Raw genomic sequence first — 13,305 nt, 5'->3', positions numbered from 1 at the left:
TCATTGTTTAAATTTTTATTTTTATTTTTCAGTTGTGTCATTTGTACATGTGACTCATGTATTCCACTCTAGCGCCTTTTCCCCACCTTTTTTGGAGATGTGTAACTCTATGGTATGAGCACATGACAAATATTTAGTTGTTGTAGTAATTTTAATCCTCATGAATCATTACTCTTATTTCTTTTGTTAAGGATATACATTCTACAGATTTTAGCTTGTGTAATTTTGCACGCATTTAAGGTAATATCCCTCCTTCTCTGATTATTTCAATTATGGTAAGCTTTCAGTTATTTTATTTAGTCATTGAGGACAATGCCTAATTTAGTTAGGGGGGTGAGAATCAAAATTTTGCAATATTTTAATTACAATATTTGGAAATTTTGTATGTGAATTATGGTGATTCTAGGTGAAAACTATATTTTTATCGTTTAAACTGGCTAATAAAATTTTAAATTATAAGTCATAATCAGGATTAGTAAGACTTTTAGACTAAGTTTCTATTACTAGAAATAGACTCAATGATAAAAGTCTTAAGTCTAGAGTAAGTTCATATAATACACCATTAGAGGAATTTCAAATGAAAGAGAAACTTAAACTTCTACCAAACTAGATGATTAGTACAGAGACTTGACCTGTGAGACTTGAGCCTTTCAATTTTTATTTCTTGGAAAGTCTTTACGTAAATCTGAGTCCAAGTTGACTCAACTATTTTTCTGTGCTTAAATTCGTTGTGTAGTCTCATTTATTCTTGATTTGGTCAATCATGAGGTGGCATCAACTAAGAAAACAATACTAAAGGTAACTAAGATGGCAGCGGCGCCATTTGATAATCTGATAAAATTGAATATAACTCTACTTATGAATAAACGATGAAGTCTCAAAACACAAGTAAAAATATAACTATTTTACGTCTAATGTTAACAAAGTTTTTCGAAACTCTCGATGCTATTGCACTAAGTGGAGTAGGGAATTCGTTCCACTCCTAGTCTTTTAGCATTCCAAGTTTTCTATGACTATCAATCCTACCAAAGTCAATGAGAGTTTTACGAATTATACTACTATGCAATTTATACTAACAAGATAATGGGATTCAACTACGAAATGCTACGGGTTGAATCTATGATAAGGAATTATGGGGGATTGATTCCACCTTAACTCGACTTAATTTACTAACGACGAATCGTCGTAATCCGAATTGAACTGCTTTCACAGAACAATTGGTTCTTTCTAATTCCTAGTTGTTCATGGTAATCTCTACCAACTAACATCTAGCATGTGAACGATCAAACCCATTCTCATAGTGAACTAATCGTTTCTAGAATGGAATAGAAATTACGACTACTCTACGCTAACACAAATCAAGCTTCATCAAGGCTTCTTCAACCCCCTCTAATGGGGGTTTAGCCTAGAATCATCATGCTATCATTTCCATATGCAATTAAACAAGTCATCATAAAAAGATTGGAACTTTGCTTATTTAAACTCAAATGGAAACTAATGCAATAATTGATTTAAACTAATAATGACAAAAAAGTAAATCTAAGAATTGAAGCTAATAATTAATGGAAAACGAAACTAGATTATCAAGAAATAAATATTTTATTGATCTAACAACTAAATAACAATCATTCAATCTGAAATTAAAATAAGAATAACAACTAATTAATTAATTGAAAAACTAGATCTATAACTAAACTTTAATGGATACCTCTATCCTAACCTAATTGATATTTAAGAGCTAAGTCTTGTGTGTGGAAATGGAGGAGACCAGATCTACAATTTCGTGCATAGGCTGAGGGTCCATGTTTTAGGCCGAAAAATCGAGCCCAAAGCCCAATTTCTTCAGTCCACAGGGCCCTTTTCAGCTGGCTTTGATTTCAACAGGATTTTTGTTTACTTATGCTCTTCTGATTGGGTGAAGGTTTAGACCATTGGAAAGCTCCTTCCGATCCGATCGTTTTGACATAAGGTACGCATAATTCTGAGGCCTGAGTCCAAAGATACGGTCTTCGGAAGTTCTGCTGACTTTTGTGTGCTGTTTCTGCCCGCGTTAACTCTGACTTGTCAGCTTATGACCGGGCTTTACAAAGTCTTTTTCTCCTTGAATCTTGGCCTTTAATCATAGAACTTCTTAGGAACCAATCCTTGCTCCTTTATATCGCCAAAGTGGCACATTTCTGCACATAATTGACTTCAATGCCTGAAATAAATAAAAACACGTAATTAGCATTAACTCTTATTTATTACTCGCATCATTGGTCTAAAAGTATTATTGTTAAGGGCTTAAAACTACAGTTTTGGGCTTTTATCAAACCACCCCCAAACAACATTTTGCTTGTCCTTAAGCAAATATGAGAAATTAGCATAAGTGACCAAAAATGGAGTTCTAACTAATCTCGTTTCGCCGAGTGCGATTGCATTGACCATATGCAACAAGGCCTTAAACAACTAGGAATTCCCTAGTGGACGAGTTATAGCCTCGTGAGAGTTTTCTAGTGAAGGTACTCACAAACTTCATCTATACTACAACGACTCAGAAATAAAACTATTGTTTCCTTATCTATGTCTCAATTATCTATACATCTCACTAGCAAAGAATACAGAATAATCAAGTCGAAACCTAAGCTAATATATGCATAATAATCAATCATATATGAATAAACATATATATAATGAGTAATACTATGAGATGAACTAGTAGGTCCGTTTATGAAAACTCGGAATAACGTCTTTAAGTAGGTCCTCACATAAATGTCAAGACAAAAGCCACTCTGATTTTTCTTCTCAAGTTTTGCTACTCCAGTGTGCAGTGGGCACACTTTACCTTACAAACTCAATGACACACAAGGAAGCCGGAGTCGATCAAACACATCTGCCACTTACTATCACACTAACCTATTCCTAATTGAGCTAGAGGTTTTTATTAGGTGTTGCGGGGATTAGGAGATGGTTTAAGAAGGAAAGAAATGGATATTCAAAAAGGACAAGTCTGAGATAATAGAGGCTTCATATTATGCAACTAGAGAAACCTTTGTTCTTTACTTTTGCTTCTACACTTTGTTTCCATCCTTAGCCATTTTTTTTTTCTTTTTCTTTAGCTTTTGACTCATTGATTCTATTTTTGGAGTTCTAACTTTATTTTCTTTTATTTTCTTTTATTTGGATGGAAACTTACTTTTCTCATCTGAAGCGACTAACGAATTCTTGATTTCAAAGGTTCTTCTCTTTTCTATTCTTCATCTCTATTCTCAGACTTATTCAAAGAATTGGGTAGGTTGATTTTTTTTTTATTTTGTTTTGTTTTGTAACAGGGTAAAGGATTTGTGGTTTATGAAAGGCTAAAGAAAGACTCAGAGGGACGACTAGTGGAAAATAATTCATATGTTTGAATTTCTTGCTATATCGATCCAAAGAGGGCCTAAATTCTCACTTAGGATATGGTATAGTAATCAAGCAAGTGGACGTGTGATTTTTCTATCCGGATGTTACTTCTCCCTTGTGTCATTTCTCAAATGTTCACTCATATAAGGCTTTAGGCTATATTCTCACAGGATTTGTAGAATAAGTATTCTAGCCTAGATTTCAGAAACTTACTGCCAACAATCATAGATACTCACGTAACATATTTATAGATAGATGTAAGGATTATTACCTACATATTAGCCTAAGTTTCTAAAAACTATTCTAATGCAAAAGCTACGTGAGATTTGTAGCTTATCAAGGGCCTAGAGAAGGAAACAATACCAATATTCCTAAGTGTATAGCATAAACTTTTTATTAATATATATATATATATATTTTTTTTTTTAATTTTAAAATTTTTAACTAGAAAACAAGTGCATATTATACATATCTATATCCTAACAGATGCCTTAATTACATGACAAACAAGAAGCATGCTTTGTCCCCAAAGTATTTAAATAAATAGGTTAGAGAAATACCATTGAAACGTGTGAAATTCTGGACCATCTGCAAAACAAGGTTAAACATACTAATATAGAAAAGAAAAACTGACGCAACTCTATAAGAGTTCCACCCGTAATGGGATTAATGGGAAATAAATTGCTTGGGACATAAGCAGACACTAACTGAAATAAAAACTAACCTTAACTCCTGTTTAAGCATTTTCCTCATTTCCCTCTCCAAAAAGAGGAGGTTCTTTCGCATCCTGCCATGCCATGATAACTTGCCAAGCCCGCCGCCGTGTGTTGTCAACTTGTGCTAACCTGTCTAGTGTTACTATGTCTGATGGGGTGTAAGGAGCAACCAAATGAGGTTGCACCTGCCATCCCGGCCAAGTCATTACTCGATATGAGCGAACCACCCAATTGGTGGGTCTCATGACTTCAACCCTTTTCCAATCCGTGAACTGGGTGTAGAATTCAGGTAGACAACTGAGCATAATGCGGCAAACCAAAACAGGCATAAGAAGAAACTTATGTCGCATGCTTTGGGCTCTCTGAAGACTAGTCACTAATACTCGGGGAATGTCATATCGACGACGTCCCTCAGCTAAAGCAAGGAAAACATCACCATTGGTACTATTTGCAGAGCTAAACTACCAATCCCCTAAAATATTCATCAGGATGAATAACATAGTGGTGCCTACATTTAGGGACAACCTACCAAGGGCTATGTTGTAACGCCCTTGGTCCATTATACGAAATACCCCTCCCCTATAATACTCATGCAAATATGTATAGTCATAGAGGTATGCATTATCGGTCATATATCCCCACGTTAATAGGATCAGGTATTGGTATTCCTGAAACTAATGCTACTACATACTTATTGAATTCTAGTGGTGTGTCATCAACCGTGACGGAGAATTCTTGTTCTCCATCCTGGTTACAATAGAACTTAACATTATTGTAAAAAAATTCAGTAAGCTTAGGTGAATATGAGTCGTCTTTACTTACCAGAAGATGCCTCCATCCAAACTGCATGATCCTTTCGCGGAACCAATGTCCATAAGTCTCGCTCCCCAACAAGTGTTCGAAAGACTGCTCTGGTATTACTATAAGAGAAGTCATCACAAAACTAGTCTTTCGAAAAGCTGCAACGATCCTGGAACAACCCACAAAAAATTGGAATTTTTCTTGCCCACGGGGTTCTGGGCACGGGGTGTGCTCAACCTATGCCTGGGTAGGGTGCGGGGTACGCCTTGGTGATTTTCGAAGTTCGGGCACTTGGTGGCGGTGGCTCACTTTTGCTGGGATGGGCATGGGTCACGCTCAGGATGAAAACTGGAATTCTAGTGTTGTGGGCGCAGGTCGTGCTTAGCTCTGGGCTTGGTAGGGCGCAGGTCGCTCGATGAAATTCTCGCGATAGCGGTGCCTAGGGCGTGTGGTAGCTCCGCTGGGAGCGGGAGCAAAAGGCCCGAGCTCGAGTTGCTAAAATGGAGAAGAAAAATGGGAACCGTGGTAGTGACAGGTGAGAGATGAAAGTGAGGTGTAGTGTGGGTTGTGAGTGTAGAATGAATGAAATTTTTATATGTTTTAAGTTGCTAAAACGAATCGAGAAGTTGCCTAAAAGTTTTAAGGCAATTGCCGGAAACAAAAAAATTTCCAAAACCAAAAACGGAAACAACTCATATTCTTGATTCTAAAACATCCCTAATATCTTTTAGATTGAATTTAGGATAGAAACTGCCTAACTCATCGAGATTTCATCCTACCACAATATCTATTCATAGCCATTCCCATATCGGCAATATTCTCAACCCTCACTTCAAAACAAATTCTAAACTGGAGGATCATATCACAAATCATGCTAGAGTAAAAAATACCACCCCCAAACAATTTGGGAATGTGGGATTAACGATAAAAACAATGCAAAATTTGAAAAAGAACCATATTATATTAAAATTGAAATTCAAACAACATTTAACAACCAAATTCAAATTTAACTATGGAATTCATAAATTAACATCTGAACTAAAATAAAAAGCAAATACAAAACAACATCAACTCATAATATTCCTAAACCACTCGCTGCTGGTAGTGGAAGGCATATGGGATGGTGATGGCTCCTGAGCTCCTGATGGGCAAGAGCCATCTGTCTTACGGCGACGGCGCTCGTGCCTCACATATTGCTCCTCAGAAGAAGCACCCCCTTGGGGTGGAAAGCGTGCAAGCATATTGTCTCGGAACTTGCGCACTATACCAAAACAGGACATTCCTAACGGTTAGAAACCGTTACTAAAAATATTTGTAACAGTTTGTTTGCGTCACAGTTTTGGCGTTTCTAATTTGTTATTAATATTCATAATGGTTCTAAACCGTTACATAATTATTTATTGTAACGGTTTTTTGTCGTAACTAAAAATACTTGCTAACGGTTTTCTTTGCTCAATTGTGTTACTTTTTTGTAACGGCTTTATAAAGTTTGTAACGCTTTTTTGTTTTACTAATTTACAAACTTAGTAACGGTTTTTTTCCGTAACTGAAACATTTGCTAATGGTTTTCTTTACTCAATTATGTTACTATTTTGTAACGGTTTTATAAAGTTAGTAACGCTTTTTTTGTTACTGATTTATAAAATTTGTAACGGTTAATTTTCTTTTGGTAACGGTTTTGCTGCTTATTAAGTGTTAGTCATTGCAAAGCTTAGTTGCGGTTTTCCACCGTTACCAAACTATTCTATATATAAAAAATAATAATTTCCCCCAAAACCACCCTTTTTGGGAAACTAGTGAACCTGCCATAAAGATGCGCCACTTATTGGATATTCTACAATCGTCTATAACATAAACAAGAAATCTCACAAACACATCCAATCACATAATCTTTTATTAAAATAACATCACCAAAACGTCTTTCATAAATAAGACTTGCCACAAATGAAATACACATTGTTTTCCAAATCAATGGGACTTGTCCTTAAACTCAAACTCTCACGTCATTTGTACAGAACTCCCACCTTCAGTAGTTGCAAGCATCAGGGGATGACTTTGGGATGGCATCATCAAAAAAGTCTCTTTCATCGTATACACCAATATAAATAAATAAAAGAGAGTCAGGCAGTAGAAAACAAATATGTATAGATATATACTTATATTTCATTTTTAAGTAGTAGCTCCTTATACTCAAACTACAAAATTCAGAAAAGAGAGTATGGTAGCAGACTAGTAGCAATAGAACGATAGTATAGACATGAAAATTTATGTAACGCCCCGAAACCCTATAACCTTGTTAGACATCTTGACGAAAGACATGAAAATTTCGGCAAAATCTCCTTTGTATTTTCAACATTTCATAGACATAAATCCTGTCATAACCTAAAAATCAAATAATATACTTCCATAACATATATTAAAACTTCATACCTCGGTCGTAAACCCAACAACTCAAAAATATATATATATATTGATTCATAAAACCAACTACTTAACCATCTCGACCAATGCTAGTTAAATCAAATAACCAATCCTCGAATCAAAATAACACTATAAATTATATACAACAATTAAAATGAAAACAACATATACATCACTTCCACTTATATCAGTGTTATACACCTCTATTAGTTCCAACCAGAGAGACTACACTTCGAATATATATACACCATACCTTCACACTACTCACATGTAAGAACCCATCTTCCAAAACAAATTAAACTCATCAATATTCCAACATCTGCATACAATTGTCACATATGAAATGAAAGAAAACCACACAAGGACCTTACCTTTCATTAACTGCTAGGTCTTTTGTTGTTGCTCTCCATCTACGTTCCAACACAGAACGCTAAAGTTAGTTCCTCACTCGGAGGCATTTTAGTTCTTTATTCCCCTAACAAAATAACTAAAGTAACATATACATAATTATACAAAATAACTGCATTTAACTTAACTTAACTAAAGTAACATATACGCGATTACCGGTTCCATGAGATAACATTCACATATGCTTTATGTGCCTTAATAGAAACTGCAGGTCTTTTCCCAAACGGGTATCCCATATGGAAAACGTATCATACACAGAACATGACGCAAAAACATCAGCTTCGGTAGGGCTCTACTGCATGAAGGAATTTAGACAACTTTTAGAATGGAATAGACTTCAAATTGAGGGCTTATCGCATTAAAACAACCACACACAAAAAACGAAGAAGTTTTGTTAATCAAGTTAGAGTGTGCCTAACAAAAAGAGTAGATTCTACTTTCCATGTTCCACTAGACAAAGGCTCCCACAAATGAATAGCCTTCTTGCAATCCCCTTGAGACGTGAAAAAATAAGAAAGAAAATAGTAGCAATGTTAATTTTGAATAGATTGTTTTGCGGCAGTGTAATTCAAATACATCACCAAACAGAGGACATACTATAAATTCTAGCTTACCCTTTAAAAAGGTAGCAGAACAAAATTCTTATTTTACATAGTAACTGTCAAAAGTTACAACTATGAGGACATACTATAAATTCTAGCTTACCATCTAAAAAATGGAGGACCAAATGTTTATATATGTTATGGGGAGGGTAAGCAAGAATCTCTTTCTCCTTAACTGTACATGAGTTGTTACGCCACTTTAATCCATTCATGTAGGGCTAACTTCTTCCATTCCATGTTGTGAACTATATACATGTCTACCTGTCTATTAAAGACCTGAGGACACCAAGAAGGAACATCCATTCCAGAAGCAGTTCTTGCGGTCAACAACCTCGTGCGACAAGTAAACAAATGAAATCTAAAAAAGTTGCCCATCAGGCCCTCTTGCAGTCATTGCCCATCATGTTTTCTGATTGCCACTCATTAGAAACAACAATTTCTTCTCTTGAAGAAGCACAGTTCTCATTAAAATTCCTGAGTGGGACAACCTGGAGAAAGAATCAATTGAAAAGTGAGAGGTGAAGACTAAACATGGATCAACGATCTATAACTTGCATCATGCCTACCACATACACAATGAGCTAAATAAAGATATTACCTGGTCTTTAATCAGAAAGTCAGTAGTCCTCATCTTCTTTGCCCTGAGGTGATTATTCATGTGTACAAAGTTTTGATCCGACACCTCTACAAGAACATAAATAAGTTGAACCATTCTGGATTAAAAAAGAATTAAAATCCAGGCTTGAATTAGATCACATAGACCATTTTCTTCAATATTTGTTTCAGAAACAGGTTTTAAATGTGACAATTTTCTACACTAGAACCTAGAAGCATTCAATCTCAATTGTTCAGTTTAAACCATCTTCATTATAAATTAAGTTAACCATCAGTAAGAAAATACGCCTCACTCTAACAGCAAAGCCTTTAGAGACATCGAGTGATAACAAAATAGTTGTCCTCCAAATATGTAACCTGGCTAATACCTCAAGATTATTGCAAAAGATCTACACTACAAATTTAACCAAAGAACAATGATTCAAGCCTTATTACTCAATTCATGAAATAGATAAATGAGGAAATAATCATAGTTGAATGCAAAGGAGATACCCCTCAAGGGAGAAACTCCATGCAACCCCTCTAAGAGACAAGGTTATTGTGTACCTCATATTCAGAGAGCTAGATCCATGCTTCCCCCTACCCTCAAACTCTTAAAGAGGTATCTCCTTAACATGTCTCTTACCTCCTAGGTCTAACAAGAAGCAATATGTTTGAACAAAGTACACCCATCGGAAAGCCATGTAAAATAAACACAAGAATGTAGGAAGGGCACACACGTAAATCTTAATGCCAATACAGGAGCCAATTAACCAAACAATACCATTGTCCGTGTTGCGCAACAAACATATGAAACTCAGACAAACTTAAAGGTGACTAAGAAGAAAGCAATTCAATAATCATTAAGATATCTTGACATATAATAGACATTGCTGAATATATGATTAAGGACAAGTGATGATAGTGAAACATAGTAAGATTTGTCCCAGATGTTACAGACACAACAATAGTTAAGAAGTGCAAAGGAAAATACAACTAAAAAACAATGCAAGCACTAATGGATCTCGTAAGTTCTGCAATGTTCAACTTATATATATTTAGAGATGGATAAAGGACAGAGCAAGACTTACAACATTTTTTGCCAAAAATAATGCAGGAACTTTGTACTTTTCAAACATGAGCTCTGTTGTCATGTAAATAGTGTTTTTAACACGATATATAATTGCGCGACAAAAGCCCGATAAAGGAGATAAAAGGTGAAAATTAAATAATAAAAGAACTAGGTTATAATGTTTTACAATTTATATAAGTTGAACAACGACAAATTGGCAGATCAAGTCGTATAGAGACCGAGACACAAACATGCAAGTATGCCGCATGTGTGAAGGAAGACTACAAAGTGTTCTGTAGATCTACTTTAAAAATATGTTAGGACACTTGATCATAAAGTAGTAATGTGTTAACTTCATGGATCTATATGGATGTGCAACCCACCCCTCCTCTCCCTTTCATCCAATTCTTTTTTTAAAAAACTCGGATTCCTAGACCCGTACAATTAACTATGTATATGGTTCTGGAGAAATGGCAGATTCAAGACGGGCGAATTGACTGTCAAACCAACTATTGATCTCATCAAAATATAAGATAAAGGATAGTCGGGTACCGGATCACCTTTCTCTCTGCTGAAGTGTATTAGACGACGGTTCTGCAAGTAGCATAGGATGTTCCGTGGGATCAATCAGTAAACGCTCCCTGAAAAAGAAAATGATAAATAATGTTATAACGTGTTCAAACTGAAAAAGGTGCGGGGAGAACAGAAGTACTAAGAAAATGCGAGGCACTAAAAAATTCAAAACTACAAATTACATATTTGCCAAAAGAGAACTGCAATGACCACACAATTTGCAAAAGAGAATTTCGCGAAACAAAATGTGTGATCATCTTCTCCATCGGTATGCTGTGCATGGTATGGGTCTGATGGATTATGTGATATATATCATGATGGCCAATCTGCCCGTGAAAACATTCCATACATCGCAAATTTGGTTCCAATGAACAACAAAAGCTGCTCAACACGCATGTGTCAAGAGACTAGTCATTACCTAAAAGCATGGTCCCAAAGAGTATCGATGATATCCCAATCCACAACAAAGCCATCCTTCATGGCTGACATCACCTGTAGAAAAATAAAGTATTTAAACAACATTGAAACTTATCAAAATTTCGTATAATAGAAAAACAGAAGAAAATGACCTGACCTCCATATTATCCCTCCGGTAACCAAGGCTTGAGAACCAACATAAAACTTCTGCTTCGCCTTGGCTTTATCATAATCATTTCAGACACTACCATTTTTAGTATCCATAATAGATTCAGAATCTTTTTCAAACTTGACATCATCAATTCCCAACTGATCAATCGACCCAACCACCTTTTTAAACAATATTAATGGTATAGTTTAGTGCCCCACATTGTAAAACCAGTATAGTTCATTATAAATAAATAATAATAATAAAAAAAAAAAAAAAAAGAGGGGAAAATAGCTTTGGGTGCATCTTCACCAACGTAACTAGCTTTGCACGTGTGTGTACCCCAATCAACTAGTATTGCAGATACTTCATCTAAAAAAGTAACAAAACAGAAGTACATAACACAAATTGCATTGAACCTTGTTAACACGAAACATTCCACAAATTCAAAGAACATTAACTTTGAAACAAATTAAAGCATCAACTCAATGAATGAATCATCAGACCTTTTAGTAGATTGATTTTCGTTCACAAAATGATATGATATTCACAATACATTAATGACGTCTAACGTATACATTGATAGTTATATATTTTCGCTCAAAATCTCAGCAAAAAACAAGATTTTCAACCTTTCCTCTCAAGGCTTCCACCAAATAAGTACTTTCAAATTTCAACTATATACATTTCCAATCACGAACTTAAAAATGAGTTGGCATGCCGAATAAATCATAATGTAACAAATAACTCCACAATGTTTGATTCGACTATTACAGAAAGAGAGAACTGAACTAACTAACCTTGGAAGGTCACAATGGTTAGGTTGCCACCTCAAATTCTGATAACTCAAATCCTTTCTCCCAAACTTCTCACAAGCCAGCTGATCAGACATGTAAGTGCATTGCTTCTCAGAATATAACGGATAAGAAACATTGTTGAAAACTCATTTACCATCAAACACATTGCAATTACTAGGCGACATCAACTCTTCTTCCAAAATTCTTCCATTCTTCTTGGTGATACAAAAAGTAGCAAAGACTAGGCCAACAACAAGAATAGGTATAAGGGCATGGAATAAACTATCTCTAATTGCTGGAAATCTGCCCATTCGCAGAAAAGACCACCAAATTTACTAGATTTAATTGAAAAATATGATAAAGGGAAAAAAATCATACCTTTACAACAAATCATAGTATAACACTGAACCAAGACCAGAAAGCTACTAAACAATTCGTGAATCGTAGGATTACTACACAATAGTGGAATAAAACGAAGAAAGAAAGAGGTTAGTTTACTTAAAAAAATGAAATTCATTAGTTTTAAATGGCAACAATGAGAGAGGACAAGCGTTGAAACCGTAGGTAATAAAAGGAAGACAAAGGGGAAAGGAGTTCTTACGGCCGCAGTGGGAGAGCACGAGCGGCAAAACCATAGATTATAAGAGATTTCAGAGAGGGTTGAGAGAGAGACAGAGAGAGGAGTTTTTATTTTAATTTGAGAGTTTTTATTATTTTCTTCCCAGAATTTCCCTCGTTCCCAAATTTCTAATTTTCAGTTTATTTTTAATTTTTTTTTACACTATTAACGTTTGCCTAACGATAAATCTCACTACCAAAAAACATAAAACCGTTAGAAATTAATTCAAATCTCACTGTCAATTAAACTAACACTTTACCATCATTCCTAATGGTAAAAAGGCATTAGGAATGCACTAACGGTAAAAAACTGTTACAAATTAAAAAATGTGTGCGTTACAAATTTCCAATTTTGGTATAATGCGCTGAGCTTCCATCTCGACCCTCGTCTGTTCCCACCACTCATCCTCACACTGGGAACGAGTCTCGAAGTTATGATGCATGGTAGCCTGCTGAATCCAGAGGTCTTCGCAAATAGTATTGAGAGAACGCAAGCCACAATGAATCGCAGTCATGCGTTCTGCATCCGAACTACACCTCTCCAAGACATCGACATCAAAACATGCCATGTCCTCCTCATCCTCTGAGTCATCCTCTTAAACTACCCTATCTTCAGGCAACCTCCAAACTCTTTGGATACACTTCGTATAAATATGAGGATTTTGGTGCTCCTTCAGGCAAATCCTATCAGACGTCGGAGTCGCTCTCAAGGTCATCATGATCTTCGTTATGAAAACAGGGAGAGGTGCAATACTCT

The 13,305-nt window shown here is 35.5% G+C and overlaps 1 protein-coding gene across 1 annotated transcript; it reads right to left on the bottom strand.

Annotated features, from left to right (window-relative positions):
* Positions 1-10,511: 10,511 nt before the first annotated feature.
* On the bottom strand, positions 10,512-12,241 carry ARP4A (actin-related proteins 4A). Its single transcript, XM_086579257.1, is given in 6 exon segments — positions 10,512-10,636; positions 10,987-11,060; positions 11,143-11,165; positions 11,168-11,316; positions 11,415-11,505; positions 12,085-12,241. Coding segments are annotated over 6 exon segments (579 nt in total). The 3' UTR covers positions 10,512-10,551.
* Positions 12,242-13,305: the final 1,064 nt, after the last annotated feature.

This window comes from Coptis chinensis, chromosome 1 (assembly GCF_015680905.1).
Source record: "Coptis chinensis isolate HL-2020 chromosome 1, ASM1568090v1, whole genome shotgun sequence".
Lineage (NCBI taxonomy): Eukaryota > Viridiplantae > Streptophyta > Magnoliopsida > Ranunculales > Ranunculaceae > Coptis > Coptis chinensis.
Note: the sequence above shows the minus strand (reverse complement) of the source record. Positions and strands in the feature narration are given on the sequence as shown.